The sequence below is a fragment of the Trachurus trachurus genome (assembly GCF_905171665.1).
Source record: "Trachurus trachurus genome assembly, chromosome: 17".
NCBI classification, from domain to species: domain Eukaryota; kingdom Metazoa; phylum Chordata; class Actinopteri; order Carangiformes; family Carangidae; genus Trachurus; species Trachurus trachurus.
In genome coordinates, this window is record NC_139900.1 from 19,142,754 (window position 1) to 19,164,108 (window position 21,355).

At 43.1% G+C, this 21,355-nt stretch overlaps 1 protein-coding gene across 1 annotated transcript in view; it reads left to right on the plus strand.

Annotated features, from left to right (window-relative positions):
- Positions 1-21,355, plus strand: part of LOC311000579 (voltage-gated inwardly rectifying potassium channel KCNH6-like) — a gene marked incomplete at both ends in the record, with an annotated part of 29,902 nt that extends 8,547 nt beyond the window's left edge. The window contains 19 exons of the mRNA XM_083991317.1: positions 120-531; positions 1,850-1,959; positions 3,210-3,289; positions 3,622-3,744; positions 3,909-4,081; positions 4,394-4,532; positions 5,235-5,372; positions 5,536-5,690; positions 6,395-6,636; positions 7,810-8,009; positions 8,569-8,656; positions 9,199-9,363; positions 9,507-9,628; positions 10,293-10,364; positions 13,205-13,257; positions 14,792-14,919; positions 15,694-15,892; positions 18,983-19,200; positions 21,297-21,355. Of these exons, the coding sequence (XP_083847443.1) occupies positions 120-531; positions 1,850-1,959; positions 3,210-3,289; positions 3,622-3,744; positions 3,909-4,081; positions 4,394-4,532; positions 5,235-5,372; positions 5,536-5,690; positions 6,395-6,636; positions 7,810-8,009; positions 8,569-8,656; positions 9,199-9,363; positions 9,507-9,628; positions 10,293-10,364; positions 13,205-13,257; positions 14,792-14,919; positions 15,694-15,892; positions 18,983-19,200; positions 21,297-21,355 (2,876 nt within the window). The remainder of the gene's footprint in view (positions 1-119; positions 532-1,849; positions 1,960-3,209; positions 3,290-3,621; positions 3,745-3,908; positions 4,082-4,393; positions 4,533-5,234; positions 5,373-5,535; positions 5,691-6,394; positions 6,637-7,809; positions 8,010-8,568; positions 8,657-9,198; positions 9,364-9,506; positions 9,629-10,292; positions 10,365-13,204; positions 13,258-14,791; positions 14,920-15,693; positions 15,893-18,982; positions 19,201-21,296) is intronic.

Here is a 21,355-nt window from a genome sequence, read left to right on the forward strand (position 1 = left end):
GGAGCATCAACTTGCAACTATTATCTGGTTATAGCTTTCCTGCTTGACAGAAGTATCTTTATTTAATGGGGCCTCATCTTTCTGAAGTCATCACTGTCTTCCTCCTGTTCTCCACCCAGCTTGGCCACAGCGTGTGCGTGTCCTGGTCCGCTCCCTCTGCCCCAGAGCAGGTGTCCCATCGCAGGACACAGAGCTGGGTTCCCCCCGCGCCGACCTCCTCCCCCTCGGACGTGAGTCCGTGGCCCTGGACAAGCTGCTGTCCTTCCCTGAGAGACAACAGCTGGAGGAGGCAGGAGCCGGGCCGCTGCTCTGGGACGACGAAGACGAGGAAGAAATGAGAGGAGGAGAGAGGGAAGACAGGAAGAGGGGAGATGGAGGCGATGCTGATGAGCCTCTGATAGATACAAAAGCAGCAGGAGGAGGAGGAGGAGGAGGGAGGAGAGGTGCACGGCTCCACAGTCTGCCCACAGCTCCCACCTCTGCACCCCCCACAGTGGCCCTGCCCCTCGCCTGCTCACATGCTCCACCCAGGTGATTGTAACAAGCAGTTTTTTTTAGTTTTTTTTTTTACAAATTTGTTTTGAAGTTGTAATTCACTGTAAACAAAGTCTAATTGAAGTCATATTTTATTCACATTTTTAGAAAGACAGACTCAGCACAGTTAAGAAAAAATTGTATATCCCTTGTTACTTTTACAACCTTTATTTGTAAAATTCCTATTTCTTATTTGAATATGCAAATGTACCATGAAAAAAAACATAATAGGCAAGGTCATGGGAAATAAAAATGCAACAATAATTGGTAACAATTTACAATAAGGGTCCCTTAATCAACATTAGTTAGTACATTATTAAGCATTAATATATAAACTGATGTGTTAATTAATGCTGAGTAATGCATACATAATGATAACTAATTACATTATTCAACTTTTATTATTACTTAATCATTTATTAACTAACTTTAAAGGGATACTATTTTTTTTTAAAGTGGGGTTGTATGATCTACAAATAGCCCAAGTACTTTAATTGCAGTAGAAGACTCTCTGCACTCCTCCCGTTAGCAACGCCAACCCATAGCCCTGCCCAGAGATTTACAACATACATTGTTGTGAACAGACCCTTCAAAGTGCAGAAAAGACGCAGTTTTTATTTGGACCTAACCAACTCACGTGACGTATCCCTCAGCCCAGGGTTAGCGCCCGCTGATCAGCAGTTGGTTAGGTCCAAATAAAAACTGTGTTTTTCCTGCACTTTGAAGGGCTGGAAAAAATTATATTATAGCCAACAATGGAACTGTGGTTTTTTTTCAGGTAAAACCTCTTTTAGGCCGCGAAAATAGGCTGTTTCTTTGGTTCACAACAATGTATGTTGTAAATCTCTGGGCAGGGAGTGCAGAGAGTCTTGTACTGCAATTAAAGTACTTAGGGGCTATTTGTAGATGATACAACCCCACTTAAAAAAAATGCTACTATCAATTTAAGTAGTAAACATTAATTAACTGCTTACTAATAGGCTACATTAATTAATGTGTTTCGTAATCCTAAGTAATACATCATAATGATTGTTAATATATCTGTAAACAGTTAATTGATGCTTAATAATGTACTAACTAGCGTTAATTAAGGGACCCTTATTGTAAAGTGTTAACCAATAATTAAATGAGGATAATCAAACTTGCAGCCAAATAAATCCATGAAACCAACACTAGGTGGTGACACTCTGGTACTGGGCTGTGGGCTGGGAGCAGTGATGGAGTGATGGGGTTTGTACCTTCTGTGCAGGAGAGAGGAGAGAAGGAGAGGAGCAGGTGAGGATGACTGTCCTCTTCACTTCCACCCTCCCTCCAGCAGCTTCGACAGCAGCTGTGGGAGTTTAAAGCACTCCTCATCAGTGGACGATATCAAGAGTGGGCAGAGCTACTGGGAGAAGAGGCTGCAGCTGAGACACAGTTGCACAGGTGATGATTTAATACAGTTTAACACCCCACCCCCACCCCATATTGTGGTTATATTCCCATCTGAAAGTGGCCTGAAAGTATTTTAGCTTTACTTTACTTTAGCTCTGCTGAGTTTTGCTATTGATACACACAGCATTACTTAGCAGTAACAGCTTTTTACTTTTTGTCTAGACCAAACATTTCAAATATAGTTTCTTTACTCACTGGAATTTAAGAACTTAGAAAATTTGGAAAGTATAGAAAATATACACTGTCAGTCAAAGGTTTGGACATGCCTTCTCATTCAATGTTTTTTCTTTATTTTTATAACTTTCCACATTGTAGATCCAAACTGAAGACATCAAAACTATGAAGGAACACATAAGGAATTATGTAGCTAGTAAACACAGCAGTGTTAAACAAAGAAGAGTATGTTTTATATATTACTATGAAGTAGCCATATTTTGCTTTGATGGCAGCTTTTTGCACACCTTTGATCCCTTTTGGCTGTTTTACCTTCACTCTGTGGTCTAACTCATCCTAAACCATCTTAGTTGGGTTTAACACTTGGTTTTAATGAACACTTTTGTGTTTACTATATAATTCCATATGTGTTCCTCATAGTTTTGATGTCTTAAAGCAGAAGTCAGCCGATGGAGTTATTAGCCCCCGCCCTCGTCATGGATCTATTGGTCCTCGTCCCTACGTCACCACATTCACGCGCATCCCTTGGCTGCACACACAGCCCTTCATGCCGTTCCCTCTCCTCATTGGATAAAGGTTGTAGGATACAAGAAAAGTTTTCTCCTCGGCTCAGAGCAGAGCAGAGTGACTGACAGACCCGTGTTTCAGATCTATGTAAGTGATTGCTGTCGGAAGATATAACTATTTAAGACTTATATTACGTAACACAAAAATATTGCTTACTTCTGCTTTAAGTATGAATCTACAATGTAGAAAGTATAAAAGGAGAAACTCAAACCGATTTGGTTTTGAGTTTGTCAGTATGATTAGACAAACTTCAGCTCACTGTCACATTAATTCAGTTGATAAAAAAGAAAATTTAGGATTGCAGAAATATCATAATTGTAGATCTTAACTAGAAAACACCCAAATGATACCAATAGAAGCCAGAATCATCACAAACTTTTTACCTGCATGATTATAAATACCATAATTTCTGGAAGATGCATTCAGATTCAAACCATCACACTCAAAGTATCAACACCTCTGTAACTGCAGCAGAGCTTCTCCCGTCTTCTCTCCTCTAGCAGGTATAGTAACCATCAGAAAGACCAGCGTGCCAGTTGGGATGTCAGTCACTGACCTGCGTTGTCGAACCAACAGCCAGGTAACACACACACACACACACACACACACACACACACACACACACACACACACACACACACACACACACACACACACACACACACACAGGGTTACATTTGATCTCTGGTCCCATCTGGAGTTCTACTGTTGCACTCATAAACTGCTCTGAGTTTAATGATTGTCCAAATGCCAGAAATTCACACATTTGAACACTTTTTCTTTTTTTTGCTCTGTGTGTGTGTGTGTGTGTGTGTGTGTGTGTGTGTGTGTGTGTGTGTGTGTGTGTGTGTGTGTGTGTGTGTGTGTGTGTGTGTGTGTGTGTGTGTGTGTGTGTGGCCTGTGCACATGCAGCCGATTAGCCAGAGCCCACTGGACGCAAAGACAGATGCCTTCATGACGTTACCTCCTGGTGAAATCAGACCTCCTTGCAAATTAATCGACAGAACCCACCACGTCACTGAGAAGGTCACCCAGGTGAGTATAGGCATGATGCTCTAATGCTGTAACTGCACACTGGCAGCAGGTGGCACTTTCTCTGTCATATCCATTGAATCATCACTGTGTGTCTGATGGGACCACGGAGCTGCAGATAATGATAATGATTAAAGTGAATGAACAGGCAGATCTCTCTCCTCCAGGTTCTGTCTCTTGGCGCTGACGTGTTACCTGAGTACAAGCTGCAGACTCCCAGGATCCAGAAGTGGACCATCCTTCACTACAGTCCATTCAAAGCTGTGTGGGACTGGGTCATTCTCCTCTTAGTCATCTACACAGCAATTTTCACCCCTTATTCTGCTACGTTTCTACTGAGGTTGGTGGAAATTCACACAGCCGTGACACTCTGAGAATGGTATATGTTGGAATTGTTTGTATATTTGCACATGACACTTAAATATAGGAGCTGAAACTTTAGCTTGAATCTCTTTAACTTGAGTGTTATTTCACAAATTAATTCTTTTCAAATGTATAATACATGAAACAAACACCATAATGATTTCAAATACACAGGAGTAATCTTCCATTTTAACCCAGAAGATGAAATTACAGTAAAGTATCATGGATCACAATGCTTAGGGCAAGTCTGAATGATTTCCAGCGCCATGCCTGGTGTGTTTTCCTTTAGTGACCAGGAGGAGGCAGCCATGCAGACCTGTGGATACTCCTGCTCTCCGCTCAACGTGGTGGATCTTATAGTGGACATCATGTTCATTGTTGACATCATCATTAACTTCAGGACCACATATGTCAACTCCAATGATGAGGTGAAGTCATCTGACAGTTTGATTATTATTTCTTCTCCAGTTCACTTCACTCAAGGACAGTAACAACAACATAACACAAAACATGAAACACCATAAAAAAAACATCAATTCAGATTAAAAACCAATAAAAAAAAGTGGTTTTGAGAAGATTAAGGGGCAGTGCAAATTGATTGCACAGAACCTTGTTACGACTTTTACTTCCTTTAGATATTTAAGTTTGCTTGTCTTCTTCTTTTTCTTTTTCTTAATTGTCTTCTTCTTCTTCTTCTTCTTCTTCTTCTTCTTCTTCTTCTTCTTCTTCTTCTTCTTCTTCTTCTTCTTCTTCTTCTTCTTCTACTAATGATTTCCAGTTTATTTGTTGTCTGGATCTTCAAGTGAAGAAGCAATTCAACAAAGTATTGTCAGTGTTACTTTGTAAAGGAGTTTTTTTTTGCTTCAGTTATTTCAATGTAGGTAATTGTTAGCTCTATTCGAAATCCTCAAGCGTGTAGTTATTTTGTAATCCACCTTAGATAGAAAATCATGTATTTAATTCTTATAATGTCAAAAATATGCAGAATATGTTGTCCCTTTTGTAACTTTCTGATAAAGAGTCATTGTTGCATCCAGTCTGACCTGTAAAGGAAGTGCTACTCAGGGGATGTATTACAACCTGCTATAAATAAACAGCTGTTAACATCTGCACTGCTGCTGTCTCCTCAGGTGGTGAGCCAGTCGTCTCGGATTGCAGTTCACTACTTCAAAGGCTGGTTCCTCATCGACATGGTGGCAGCCATCCCCTTTGACCTCCTCATCTACCGCTCAGGAGAGGAGGTGGTTAGGGGAGGAGGAGAGGGAGAGGTAGGGAGGGGGGAGGGAAAGAAGATGAGGATGGGGGTAGAACAGGGCCACTAGGGGGGAAAGGTGGACTATGATTGTAGGGAAAAGAAGACAGCTTGAACTGATTTGTGTAATATTTTTTCATCATTTGTTCTCGCTGCTCTCGTTCTCCTGCTCCTGACAGACCACCACTCTAATTGGTTTATTGAAGACGGCTCGGTTGCTGCGATTGGTTCGTGTAGCCAGGAAGTTGGACCGGTACTCAGAGTACGGTGCTGCTGTTCTCTTCCTCCTCATGTGCACCTTTGCCCTCATTGCCCACTGGCTGGCCTGCATCTGGTACTTTACTTTATCCTACTTTGTGTAACTTATACCCAAACAAGTTATTAAGAACATATGTGATACTATTGTTTTAAAGGGATAGTTCAACATTTTGGCCAATTAGCCCATTGCCATAATACCTATAGTTTTAGAAGTAGGTTCATTACCTTTAATTGTTGGTGCAAGCTGTTTTTAGAACAGCGGAGCAGAGCCGCGAGCTGCTCAGAGCTATGCTACGGAGGCTAATGGGATTTCTGAGATAATAATGGAACGTTGTGTTCCGTTGTGTGGAACGTGAACGTTGTTTTTGAGGTAATTTCATGCAAAACCGCTGATGCGCGTTCCCGTCTGGGACAGTTTTTCGGCAAGCAGTCTCTGCATTTCCCTCAAAAACAACTCTGTCTCTTAACGTTCCGTTATTATCTCATAGCGTGGTGAATGTGCAGGTCACAACTTGTCCACCAGAGCGTTTTGGAGTTGCTGGATTGTGTATTTGATGAGTTTGATGAACAAAACCAAGAAATCCCATTAGCCTCCGTAGCGTAGCTCTGAGCAGCTTGTGGCTCTGCTCCGCCGTTCTAAAAATAGCTTACGCGTACGTACACCGACAATTAAAGGTAACGAACCTACTGCTATGACTATAGGGATTATGGCAATGGGTCAATTTGCCCAAATTTTGAACTATCCCTTTAAGCTTAAATGTGTTTGTCTTGTTCAACCAGGTATGCCATAGGTAATGTGGAACGGGCAGCCTCAGCTGGGATCGGCTGGCTGGACAATCTGGGTGAGCAGCTGGGGAAGCCGTACAATGACTCCATCATGGACTCTGGTCCCTCCATTAGAGATAAATATGTCACAGCTCTATACTTCACCTTCAGCAGTCTGACCAGTGTAGGCTTCGGGAATGTGTCACCAAACACCAACTCTGAGAAGATCTTCTCCATCTGTGTCATGCTCATCGGCGGTGAGTTCCACACTCAACCAGTTGGAAGATTTTGGCTGAGTTGTTTTGTGACTTACAGCAGTTTAGTTAGTAACACTTATGTCAGTGTGATGATCACGACCCCACCCACCTGCATCATGATCTGTTCAGCCTGCTGGCCTCCACCAGAACCATCAGATTCTGCAATAGCTTCTTTCCCCATGCCATCAGACTGGGGCTCCCGGCCCCTGACTCCTGGCCCTTGAACATCCCTTTTACCCCCTTTAAAGGAATAGTTCACCAAAAAATGAAATTCAGTCATTATTGACTCACCCTCATGCTGATGAATACTCCGGAGTAGTTTTTTATTCCTCAAAGTGCATCTGGAGACCCGGGAGGCCGGTTAGTCCAACAAAATCCTTATCTGAGAGTCAATAGCGCCCAATACAAAAAGTCCATAAAACTACACAAAAACCTATCCATTTCCGAATTGCATTTTCAAATCCGATTTGAAAAGGGACTATCTATCTATCTATCTATCTATCTATCTATCTATCTATCTATCTATCTATCTATCTATCTATCTATCTATCTATCTATCTATCTATCTATCTAATATTACATAACAAAGGATCAGTAAACGGTTTGTTTTACAGTAACAACACTCATTAGCATGAGCAGATGGGTAGAATAGCAGAGGATAGAGGTCTATTTGCTGTGCGGAGTTACAGTAAAGTATCGGAGTTAAAGCAGAAGTAAGCGATCCGGTGGTTTTGGCTAACGTCCTGTCAGCCAATGGAGTTAGCAGTCCCCGCCCTCGTTCCTACGTCACCACATTCACGCGCATCCCTTGGCTGCACACACAGAGAGGACCGCCCCTTTATGCCGTTCTCTCTCCTCATTGGATAAAGGTTGTAGGATACAAGGAACGTTTTCTCCTCGGCTTACAGCAGAGCAGAGTGACTGACAGACCCGTGTTTCAGACCAAACACTCTATATAAGTGATTGCTGTCGGAAGATATAACTATTTAAGACTTATATTAACACAAATATTCCGCTTACTTCTTCTTTAAGGCAGATACTTCAAAATAAAAACAGGAAGTGACAGGACAATAACAGAAACTAAACTGACATTAAACAACTAACTGACCCTGACAGTTCTTCTTTGAATCAAAGGTGAATTATATTGTTTCTGTTTCTTTCTGTCTCCTCTAGCTTTGATGTATGCCAGCATTTTTGGGAACGTGTCAGCCATTATCCAGCGGCTCTACTCTGGTACAGCGCGCTACCACGCCCAGATGATGAAGGTTCGAGAGTTCATCCGCTTCCACCAGATCCCCAACCCTCTGAAGCAGCGGCTGGAGGAGTACTTCCAACATGCATGGTCATACACCAATGGGATAGATATGAATGCTGTGAGTATGGGACGCTAACTATGTGAACAGTGTCTGTGTCAGCCATGTTTGAAGATCTCAGCTATTTCATTAGAATTAAAAAGACATGCTTTTAATTACTATGTTGTTTTTAACTGAGAACTGATTATTTTATATTCAGACACTATGTTGAGATAATATTCTTCTAAAAGGAATAGTTCACCCAAAAATGAAATTCAGTCGTTACTGACTCACCGTCATGCTGATGAATACACCGGAGTAGTTTTTTATTCCTCAAAGTGCATCTGGAGACCCGGGAGGTCGGTTCGTAGTCCAACAAAAACTTTATATGAGAAAAATAGAGCCAGACACAAAAATGTCCATAAATCTACACAAAACCATTTAATATCCTTCCACACTGCTCGTCCACTGCAATCCAAGTGTCCTGAAGGGATATAGTCCAGAGTTTACTCGAACCAACGTCATTTAGGAATGTTTTACAGCCTAAACAGTCCTGTATTGAATTTGCCTAAGTTTGCCTAAGTTACTGATCCAACTCTGTCCTCTCTCTGTGTCCTCCATCCCCACAAAACTCCTCCAGGTTCTCAAAGGTTTCCCAGAGTGCCTCCAAGCAGATATCTGTCTCCACCTCAACAGGTCACTGCTGCAGAACTGTAAGGCTTTTAAAGGTAAAACTATTACTATATAATTATTTTACTGTTTTTCACTGTTTAAAAAAAACAATGATGGTCAGTTTAGCAGCTCTATGTAGGATGTAGGATGCTCTACATCAATGTGCAGGTGAATCTGGATAAAAAAAGAAGGTAGCATTAAAAACCCATACAGTATAGCCTACAGACAGAACAAAGTGACAACAAGTCAAGTGCAGTTTAAATAGATTGTGTACCTCTCATCTGTACCTCCAAAAATATGATGCGGGAGGATGTTGAGCCACATCTGAGCCACATCACTCTGGAAGGAGGAAACATGAGTTTATTCCAGATGAGATAACAGCAGACTGCAGACTGGTGCTCTGTCTGCTTAGGAACAACCATGTTCCAATTAAATATGATCTGAAGCAGCTTGAAGTCTGATCATGACATGGAGAGGGAGCAAATGATAAGAAGCTAAAATGCTGGGATGAATGTAGAGATCTCCTTAGTACATGTCAAGAGCAAGATAGGTGGAACATGAAGCGATTGATAAACACATTGTATTTGTTCTGGTATAGGGTCCACTAAAGGCTGCCTGAGAGCCCTGGCCATGAGGTTTAAGACCACCCATGCTCCTCCTGGTGACACCCTGGTCCACGCTGGAGACCTGTTATCAGAACTCTACTTCATCTCCAGAGGATCCATTGAGATCCTCAAAGGAGACATGGTGGTAGCTATACTGGGTAAGTGTTTGTATGAGCCTCAGGTAGTAGCTCCATCTAGCGGTTCGTGTTACTCTCAGGTGAACAATGCCACTGATAGATAGAATAAAAGAACATATCAGGAGTTGTGCTTCATGTCATGACGACCTGTTCTGCTCCTCCAGGTAAGAACGACATCTTTGGGGAACCCGTCAACCTGTATGTTCTACCAGGAAAGTCCAGGGCTGATGTCAGAGCTCTGACCTACTGTGACCTGCACAAGATACACAGGGAGGATATGCTGGAGGTAACATTCAAAGCCAAAGTCACTCAGAACATATTTCCAGTGTTGTGGCTGAACATGTTCAATGAACAAACACTCATTCATATTTTGGGCGAATGTGAACTGAACGTACTGTATTTCCGCTTGATGAACGTTATTGTGAACGTGTTCATTCTGGCGTTTGTGAACAGCACTCTCTCACAGTATAACTTCATTCAAAAGTGTGCCAGATTTCCATAGAAACCCCAGCTAAAACACACCATAAACAGGCCTTAATATGTAGCAGAAAAACCACAGAATCTGGCAACACCAGCTACCACAGTGTCGCACCGCTAAACCCTGGTTGGATAAGGATTCAAAATTGGATACGAAGATGAAATCTGACACATAGTTTGATAAAATAATTGCTGTCTGTGTTTCTATATGGGCTGTGGCAATAATGGAAAAAAAAAAAAAAAAAGAACTATGAACTACTGGTTCATTTTTGGAACCGTGAACTTAGTTCAAAATTTTGAATTATTAACTATGAACTGAACTAGTTCATTTTAAAATTTGTGAACTGAACTTTGAACTAGATCATGTAGAAAGTGAACTTTACTGCATATTTCACTGATGTTTCATGTGAAATGTTTATAATGATCTCCTCTTGAATTATTAGCTGATTTTTTATTTTATTTCCTTTTTTCAGGTTCTGGAAATGTATCCTGAATTCTATGAATCTTTCTGGTCCAACTTGGAGATCACCTTCAACCTCAGAGATGTAAACTAATCATGTTAAAGCTCTTATTACTTAGACCAGGTGGAAATTATGGCTTCTCAAAACTACAGCGACCTCGATTTTGAGTTTTGACCATATACAGTATGTCCACAGTATTAAAGGTCCTTTATTTATTGTATAAAGTTTTAGATGTGTAGTTTGGTTATAAGTCAAGTCAAGGTTCTATATTGTGAAACAGTCAGACAGAAATATGCATAGCCGGTATTCAGAGACTGAACCTTAAAACCAGCCGTCAGGACTTCTGTCACTTTGTGATGTCACAGTAAAATAGTTACTGCCCTCACCTGGAGCCCAAGACCCCACCAATCAGAACTTTGCAGGATATGGTTTCTCTTAGCTGTTACTGCTGCCATCAACTAACATTAGTTATACTGCAATCTGCTATACTTTTATTCAATCACTCAGAAATCAGTCAGCCAATCAGAGAAGCTCAGAGACTTCTCTTTTCTGATTGGCTTACTGACCTGTTGTTACTTGAACTCCAGAGAGAAGCCTGAGAGAAAAGATGTAAGGGCGCTTTCACACCTGACCATTTGTTCCGAAACAGGGAGCGTTTACGTCATATATCGGTTCGTTTGGTCAGATGTGAACACAGCAATCGCGCTCGATGCGGAACAAAACAAGCGGGCCGAGATCGCTTGGGAGAGGCGGTCTCGGCTCGTTTCCATCCGAGCCCTGGAGCGGTTCGTTTGTAGTGAGAACGCAACCGACACATGTATCGGAACAAATTGACTGGTTACCTGGCAACCGGAGGAGGACCACGGGCAACTGCCCCAAAAACATAATGGAGCATCAGCAGCGTGTCGTCTTGGCCTTTTCATAATGTACACAAAACAGGAAAGCCGGTGGCCAAAAGAAAAGAAAGACGCAAACTCAAGCCATGAGTCCACCAGCCTTTCCAAGCTGACCCGCGGCGATCAGCACCGGGCAGAGCTCCGCAAACAACCCCTATAACTAGTCATGCTACGGTGCCCGTTTACTAGAAGAAAAAAAGAGTCAAACTGTAGGGTGTGTTAGAGCAGTGGTTCTCAACCTTTTTGAGTCGCGACCCCCAATTTCACATGCACTGCTGTCCCCCCCCGCCCCAACACACAAACACACACACGCCGGTGTGAACGCATGTTGGATAAAGCGCAGCGCTGTCCGCTGTGTTTTTTTTTTTTGCCTTTTTAGTTCTTGATCCCTGCACTGAAAAAAATAATTGGCTGCTGTAGTTTTGTCTCCATGGCCAATATTCCGACCTGGAGGTTTTCATTAGGGCAAAAGAACAAAACAAAGTGACGGAGTTTAAATAGATGCGGGTGGCGAGTTGATGCGGTGTCCACACACCCGGGCTGGTTTATGTGACATGCGGGGACCTGTCGGCGCAGGAGCGAGTGGAGCGTGGATGCAAGCCAATCTCCTTCACACATGCACGGAAAAGGGGAATGACAAGAAAAGTTTTTCTAATTTATTAAGAAACAATGCCCAGGTCAGCAATGCATGCCAAGAAACATGTCGTTCATTCGTCCCCTCCAGCCACATCAACTGGGGTCGGGAGGGACCCCAAGGTTGAGAATGGCTGTGTTAGAGGACAATTCATCTGACATAACTATGACACCTGAAACTGAAAACACAGCTTGACCAACACAACCTGACCACCCCTCTCCCTGTCTCTCTCTCTCTCTGTCTCTCTCTCCCTGTCTCTCTCTCTCTCTGTCTCTCTCTCTCTCTGTCTCTCTCTCTCTCACGGGCAGTGACACGCTCTGTCATTCATTCACGTGTCAGCACTGAGACAGCGGACAGCACGCTTGGTCACTAGCTAATAATAATAATAATAATAATAATAAATAATGTAGCCTATTAGACTACATTTGTAGCTATAGCACATTAGGCAGGCATACTTCAAGGTCTCGCCCCAGCCATAAACCAGTCAGCTTGGGCATTTTTTTTAATTGAACTTCAACTAAATAGGCTACTCGTCTGCCCAAATATTAATACGAAATTGAACCTCCTCACTACTGCAAGTCAGCCCGCGGTTCATTGTTGCCATTGTTGCTGATCAGCTGATGGGGTGTTGTTAGGGCCGTTGCTATGGCGCTGTTCCACAGCGCAAAGCGCTGTACCGCTTTAGAATCATGCGATGTGAACACAAACGGCCCAGAAAAAAGAACGCAACAGTTGTATCGGTTTAGTTGCTGAATCGGAACAACTGCAGGTGTGAAAACGCCCTAAAACTACACCAAGATGTTTTTTGGTTTTTAAAACTACAAAGTGAAGCTGTGACTCTGCCCAACAGGTTCTTATGGAATATACTGGTACCTTCATTCTGCTGGTGTGTTTTTCACAATAAGATTTAGGCTTAAAGCAGAAGTAAGCGGAATGTTTGTGTTAATATAAGTCTTAAATAGTTATATCTTCCGACGGCAATCACTTACATAGAGTGTTTGGTCTGAAACACGGGTGGGTCAGTCACTCTGCTCTGCTGTAAGCCGAGGAGAAAACTTTCCTTGTATCCTACATCCTTTATCCAATGAGGAGAGAGAACGACATAAAGGGGCGGTCCTCTCTGTGTGTGCAGCCAAGGGATGCGAGTGAATGTGGTGACGTAGGGACGAGGGCGGGGACTGCTAACTCCATCGGCTGACAGGAAGTTAGCCAAAACCACCGGATCGCTTACTTCTGCTTTAATGCAACTCAATGGAAAGATCAGAAATACTGGATCACAGTGGTGGTTGCCCACTAATTTAAATGGGTTATTTTAACAAATTAACCATGCTAAATGTTACTATATTAAAGGTGAATAATTCTCTCATCTGTACCTGCACATTCTCTGTCTGCAGGTGAATAATGAAGTTGTGGGTCCTCTGAGTGGAGATGACTCTGATGATGAGGGGTTGAGCCGACCACAGACCAAACACAGACTCTCCTCCACTCACACAGGTAGCACCTCACAAACACTAACAGCTTATGAGGACTGATAGGGCTGGGTGGGATTGGATCACATTGGCACCACAGACAAAACACTCCAGAGCTTCAATGTGGTTCTTATGATAAAGATGCCAGTTCTGGATCTACAGGAAGTAGCTCTTGCCAAACAGTTCGATCTTCAGCTCTGTACAGGGTAAGAGCTATTATCCTGCTCCCCATGTTTTCCTGTGGGGGCATGGCCTGAAGGTGGACGCAGATTTGGACAAAACTTTCCCGTGGAGGAGTAGATGATGCGGTTATCAGTTTGCTTGCATATGACCAAGGACACTGTGCCATCGTATTTGAATATAAGACTATACATCATTATATTGCATGTAACACCAGTCTTGTATCAGCCTCCTCCTGGCTACTCTATCAGTCCAATAAACTGTTTGCCCCATCTCTTCAGCATTTTTAAGCCTCATGCCAACATAATGGTCCCTGATGAGATTCTCAGTGTTGCTGTATCTGTGTAGTTGCTGGCAGAGCTACATAGAGCTGCCACATTCCAACTTGGTCCACATTGACCACAGTCAGAGCTGCATGCATGTTATTTTTGTCTGTCCCATTCTTGAGGTCACAGTATCCCAATAACACCTTGAATGATTTTCTTCAACTTTAACCTAAATGGCCAGATGAACTGATTAGGTTTTGGAGGTTAAAGGTGAAAGGTCAAGGTCGGAGTGACTTCACAAAACATGGTTTTCTGATTAATAACACAATGTCTCCAGAATGTAATCCTTTCAAATTTTGCTCAAATCAATCAACTAGATTTTGGCGGCTAACGATCAAAGGTCACACACCCTGGATTAACAAGAGTGTAACCTGACACTAGCCTGAGTGGCGGAGGCAGATAACCATGAGATTGTCAGGTTGACAGTCCTAATTGACATCAGGGAGGTGTCCAATCAGTCCCAGATTCACAGTGACAACCTGAAACACTCAGTTGACGTTAAAAATAGGCCCCATGGAGCTCTAATCTATAGAATCTAGATCATGTCATCAATCTGAGATGACAAGGACACAACGACAGCCTAAATCCACAGAAGACCTGTGGTAGTTTCTACAAGATTTGCTGAACTGTGTGGAAAAATATTATTTTGTTAAGTGTAGCTCGGCCTATTTGTGCTATTCTAAAAGCAAAGACAGTGTCTGACCAAGTAATCAGTGTGTGTGTGTGTGTGTGTGTGTGTGTGTGTGTGTGTGTGTGTGTGTGTCCGTGTGTCCGTCCAACAGGTGACACCATCTCAGCAAAGACACAGAGAGCTGCCCACAGACGCAGAAGAAGACACAGTAACTGGGAGCAACGTGACAGTCACAACAAAGACGATCATAAACATACACTGTGAGTCTTGTTGTCTTGGTGTTTTATTTACCTCCAATAAAACAAACATTTATCGGATCTTGTCCAGAACTTTTCCCATTTATAAAACTAATCTCTGCATCAACTGCCTCTGTAGATACGGCCATGTGTTCTCCAGTGAGGATGAAGAGGACTCAGAGGTGACCAGCTCTGCTCAGACTTCCCTCATCCATGCTGCTGCTGCCAACACCACCAGGAAAGAGAAGAGCTGTAACCCTCTAACAGGCAGGTGTAAATTATGCATTTAAAGGGATATTTCAACATTTTGGCAAACTGGCCCATTGCCATAATCCCTATAATCATAGCAGTAGGTTCGTTACCTTTAATTATCGGTGCAAGCTATTTTTAGAACAGTGGAGCAGAGCCGTGAGCTGCACAGAGCTACGCTACGGAGGCTAATGGGATTTCTTGGTTTCCCTCATCAAACTCATCAAATACAAAATCCAACAACTCCAAAACGCTCTGGTGGACAAGTTGTGACCTGCACATTCACCACGCTATGAGATAATAACGGAACGTTACGAGACAGAGTTGTTTTTGAGGTAAATGCAAAGTAATAAAGAGACTGCTGGCTGAAAAACTGCCCCGACGGAAATGCTCATCAGCAGCTTTGCATGAATTTACCTTGAAAACAACTCTGTCTCGTAACATTAAATTATTATCTCATAGCGTGGTGAATGTGCAGGTCACAACTTGTCCAAAAGAGTGTTTTGGAGTTGCTGGATTGTGTATTTGACGAGTTTGATGAGGGAAACTAAGAAATCTCATGAGCCTCCGTAGCGTAGCTCTGTGCAGCTCGTGGCTCTGTTCCGCTGTTCTAAAAATAGCTTGCACCGACAATTAAAGGTAACGAACCTACTAAGACTATAGGAGGGATAATGGCAATGGGCCAATTTGCAAAATGTTGAAATAACACGTTATGGCAGACAATAAAATGAGACGGTTCCACCTGGCCCTGTGTGGCCAACATCTCTGTGCCTGCATCCACTGTGTTTGCAGGAGTGTCCAACATCTTCACAGTCTGGGGTTCAGGGGGTCAAGAAGGATACACGTACCAGGAGGTGCCCTGTCCCTACAGCCCCCCCTCACCACCTCCTCCTCCTTCTACTACTACTACTACTACTACTGCCACCATGTCTCGGAGGCAGGAGGTGAAACTAGAGAACCGACTGGAGGCTCTGCAGCAGCAGATAAGCAGGTGGGTCAGGATGTGTATCACACTCTTAATAAATCAAATCAATCATGTTACAATTCCAGAAATATAGTTGGAACACTCTAAACCACACATGTCAAACTCAAGGCCCGGGGTACAATTTTATGTGGGCAACAAGAAAACTTCATATTTATATTATTAATGGATATGAATATAGTATGTCTGTTTTTGTTCTGTTCTGTTTTGGGGTTGTTGTTTTTTTTTTTTACACCCTTTTTTGAACAGTACCGTTTTCACCAGCTTCATATCTGATATATTCTCATTTTGCTTGAAGGCACAGTTAATGAAAAACAAAGTTATTGTTATGTTCATTCATATTATTCTTATTTATTTCATTTACAGTATGCTGGCTGTTCAAATTCATCTGATTAAAATAATATCAGTTTGTTCAATAAATGTCAACACTCAACAGACTTTTTTTGGCCCCTTGTGCGATTGACTTTGACACCCCTGCTCTAAACTCTAAATGCAAAGGTTTAGTGTAGTTTGGATAGTTCACATTGTAACAGTTCGTGAGTGAGAGTCGGTGGTGTGAGCAGGAAAAACAGTAATGTCCACAAAAATAGTTCACTTGGGACTTCACTCTTGCCCTTTTATTGAGCCGAACACTTCATACTATCATACATGACAAAGAAGCGGTCTCACTTTACTCACTGTTAGCTGAGTTAAGAAGAAGAAAAAGGAGAAACCATAGGGAGAAACCGGCAGCTCAGTAAGCTAATGGCGTCCACTCATCGGGTAGCCTTCTTCTCAACTGAAAACAAAACAACGGGGCGCGACGCTCAATGACGTCCCGGCGCCGCCACGCTTACGTTCTTAAAGGAACATTTACAACTGTTACAACATGCAGTTGTATGTAAAAGTTTGGCCACCTCTGGGCAAGGAAATATGACCATATTAAAATAGGATGGTCATGACAAACACCAGTATACTTGTTACAAGGAGTGCTGTGCGTTTGTGTCAACCAGTGTTAATTTTGTCAGCTATTTTTCAATTTAGTTTTAGTCTTAGTCTTGTGTCAAATGCCCTTATAAGTTTTAGTCATATTTAGTCAGCTTGTATTCTTTTTTGTTTAGTCACATTTAGTCGACGAAAAGTCTTGCCATTTTAGTCTAGTTTTAGTCAAAGAAAATCCAAAGTATTTTAGTCTAGTTTAAGTCAATAGTCTTTTTTTAGTCTTTGAAAGCAGATTGACAGTAATGTTAATCACAACTAATCTACTCAAACCAATAGATTAATTTTAGTCTTTTTCTCACTCATCTCACAAGATTTATGTCATTATTGACAGGCAGCTGTCAGATGAGCCAACTTTCCAGCTTGTGTGTGCGTTTATGTAGGCTATTTGCCAGTATCTAAACAGAGATGAACACACACACACACACACAGCGCAGAAGCGACCGACCAGCGCGGAGACGCGTCTACGCCAGGGACACACCAGCCGCAGAAGCGCTGCGAGTAGCCGCGAGGCGCCGAGAAGCGGAGCCCTCTCATGTTAACGATTGTGTCGTTCACACCATATCCAGCCATATCGCCCTGGTTCACAGCAGCAGCGCCGCGGCGCAGCCCCGTGCGATCCTGTCAAGCCGGGCAGGAAGTCGCACAAAGAAACAGCGAGAGAATCCGGTTAATTTTCAAAATAAAACACGGCGATTGACAAATGTAATGATGTGAACGGGAGGGCTCCGGGCTCCACATGATCTCTGTTGCTCGGAGCTTCGCAGCGATTCCGCTGCCGGTTTACAGCGCCCGCACCCCCCTGCAATGGCCATGCGCCCCCCCGCCCCCCATAACCAGTTTGTAGCCTACTCGCCGCACATAGCACATAGTGTGTGTGTGTGTTCCTCACTCAGGCACACACCCACACACACACCCGGCAGCAGCGCAGGAGGATAAAAACATGACATGCATCCAGTGATGTGGCACTTTTTGGATTGTAGCTAATTTAAAAGTCTGTGACGAAAAAAGAAAGAGACATTTTATTTGATTAAGTTTTTATTTGATTAAGTAGATTTCGTCTCGTCTTTTTTCGTCAACAAAAAGGCGTGTAAATTTCGTCACAGTCAGTGTTTAAGGGCATTGATTTCGTCTCGTCTTCGTCTCGTTTTCGTCATGAAAAAAACCATCGTTGACGAATATTTTTCGTCTCGTCTCGTCTGACGAAATTAACACTGGTGTCAACTAATATTATATTGTTTAGTCCCTAGTTTTCTTTTGAAGTTCCTGTCTAGTCTTCCTGTGCTGATTACCTCGTGTCCCACCTGTGCCTCTTTTGTCCTTTGTTGGATCGTTCTGTCAGGTTTTGATGTAACTGGACCCAGAAATACAGACACGGCACAGACAGAACAAATGAGGTGCAACAAAAATTATTTATTTAAAGGGATAGTAGCATATTTGTTAAGTGGGGTTGTATGATCTACAAATAGCCCCTAAGTAGGCTACTTTAATTGCAGTAGAAGACTCTTGGTTAGGTCCAAATAAAAACTGTGTTTTTCCTGCACCTTGAAGGGCTGGAAATTATATTATAGCAAACAATGAAACTGTGTTTTTTTTTTTTTTCCCCAGGTAAAACCTCTTTTAGGCCACGAAAATAGGCCGTTTCTTTGGGTCCATTCACAACACTGTATGTTGTAAATCTCTGGGCAGGGCTATGGGCTGGCGTTGCTAACGGGAGGAGTGCAGAGAGTCTGCTACTGCAATTAAATTACTTAGGGGCTATTTGTAGATCATACAACCCCACTTTAAAAAAATACTACTATCCCTTTAACTCATGGGAAAATAGGGCAGAAAACACAGGAACACAGAGCACAAGCAGGGGGACGCGCGCAGACAATCCAACAAAGAACAATGGTGATACACTGAGGTGAAATACACAAGGGGGAAACGAGGCACAGGTGGTGCAATCAGACACAGGTGAGACACATGAGGTAATCACAGGAGGGAGGACACAGGAAGACGACAGGACACTGAACTTCAAAATAAAACAGGAACTAAACTGCACTATAGACTAACACTTATCTCACCTCTACATGTATAAACTAATCCACACCTTTTAATTTGGATGTGTGTGTTTTTCAGGTTGGAGTCTTGTATGTCAGCAAACGTGGGAACCATCATGCAGCTGCTGCAGACGCCAACAGTCCCACCCTCCTACAGCACCCTGACGTCAACACCTAACACACCGTCCTCCCCCATCTTGTCCCCGACCGCTGCCGCCCCACCTTGCCCCCCGGCCCCGGTTCTCCCCGCAGACACAGACAAGTCACCGGCCGCCACGCCTCTGCAACGGCAGACAAGTGAAAACCAAGATCAAGTCCTTCATCAACTTCCAGAATCCAATTCCCTCACTTGTAATTCCTCCGCCCTCCATCTCACCGCCTCACCCCCCCTCATCCAGGCATCATCCCTTCATACTTCTTCATATTAGTCTGTGTGCACCTTCAACTTATGTGTCATTACACACCCCACTGTAATTCAATAGCTTATCACTTATAGTCCATGAGCCAGACCACCAATCGCAATCGAAAGGGTGGGCAAATTCTTGTTGCTATTTTATTATTCCTATATATGTCCAGATTATTAACTCATTGAGTGCCATTGACGTATATATACGTCAATCAAAATCCAACGCTTGAGTGCCATTGACGTATATATACGTCAAATGCAGTTTTCTGCGGCTGGTAAATGGGGACGCTGTTGCGCACACTGTGAGTAATTTTGGGGCTCCTGGGATGTGTAGAACGAAGAAGACTGTAGATCAGAGCAAGAAGTGAAGAGGAAGGAGAAGACGAGTGCGATCGGTACAGAGATAAAAAAGTTGGGGAAAGTTTCTATTTCTAGAGGAAAACGACGGGCAGAGCCTGGAACAAGTGTAACGTGGAGCTGGAGGAAAGCTTAGCCACGGTGCTATTAGCATAGCTCCAGCATGAAGTGATCGGAGGAGGCAGGAAAGGTAAACTGATCTAGATGATCAGCACCGAAATGCCGAAGCGAAAGCGGATCGCGGAGTCAGTTTCACCAGTTGCTGTCTAACCGACGTGACGACGAACCGAGAGATCCGCGCGGTGCGTCGCTGCCGCGGCCGCGTCCAGCACAGAGGCTGAAGACGCCATGACGTCTCCCTCCCTCCTTCAGAGACGAGGGGAAGCAGCAGGAGAAGTAGGAGAGGGGAGGGGCAGAGAGGGGGTGAGGGGAGGGGGAGAGGAGGGGGGAGGAGAGGGTGAGGGGGCAGCAACTGCAGGAGGAGTAGGAGAGCAGGCATCACTCTGCATAGTAGGACTCCTACTTGTTGTATTTTAGTTTTTTTTTTTTTTGTACAATGAAGAAACATGTGAAATGAAATTTTCAGATGTCTTACATGTTTTTGAAGCCAAAATTAAAACGGATAAATCACTGTTTTTCTTGAGAGACTCTCTTTCACAAAAATGCATTTTTCTCAGCTTTCTAGAAAAAAAGTGGTATTTTTGGTGCAACCAGGCTCTATTAAACTTAATATAAATTAAGAATGGAACAAGGTACAAACAAATGTTTTTTTCCCTAGTTAAATAGAGAGTCTCCTCTTTCCTTTGAGCTATTTTGTGTTTTCAGAGTCATAATACAAAATATTCTCTTGGTCTTAAAATATTACTTAAAATGCCCCGAAACGCTGGCACATGGCACTGACCATTTTATAAAAGGGCTGGCACTCAATGAGTTAATTGGTATGATAACCTTCGCACAAGAGTAGCTTAACAATATTTATCATGCATTCACTATTTTGACCATAAAAATGCCATATACACCAATTATGGCCATTCTCCGATGTTGCACATTTCATAATTTGTGTGCCACTACTGATGATTTACAGCGCCTTTGCAGTTGCAGAAAGGCCCTGCAGATAATATTTGTTTGCACCACTAGTTGGCGCTAATTCCACTGGGTGCATGAGGGAGCGAGGGGGAAAATCGGCTTTAATACTGCTGTTAGCAGGAAGTAGCAGAGGACTTTTGTGAAATCACATTATACAGGGAACATTTTTAATGGTTTATATATACATCCAAGGTTAAGAAGGCTAAGATGTAGTGAGTAAAGATGACATTAACATTATAGCATATTACATCCATAGGTTTAGGGTTATTTAGGGGGAACTGGGGCATTGTTCATTAGGCTGACTGCAGAGAGGAAGAAACTGTTCTTGTGGCGTGAGGTCCTGGTCCGGATGGACCGGAGCCTTTTGCCAGAGGGGAGGGGCTGGAAGAGTTTGTGTCCAGGGTAAGAGGGGTCAGCAGCTATTCTGGCTCTGGTCTCCGGGTCCTGGAGATGTACAGCTCTTGAAGAGATGGGAGGCTGCAGCCGATCACCCTCTGGGCAGAGTGAATGACACGCTGCAGTTTGGCCTTGTCTCTGGCTGTAGCTGCAGCACACCAGACTGACATGGAGGATGTGAGGATGGATTCAGTGGTGGCAGTGTAG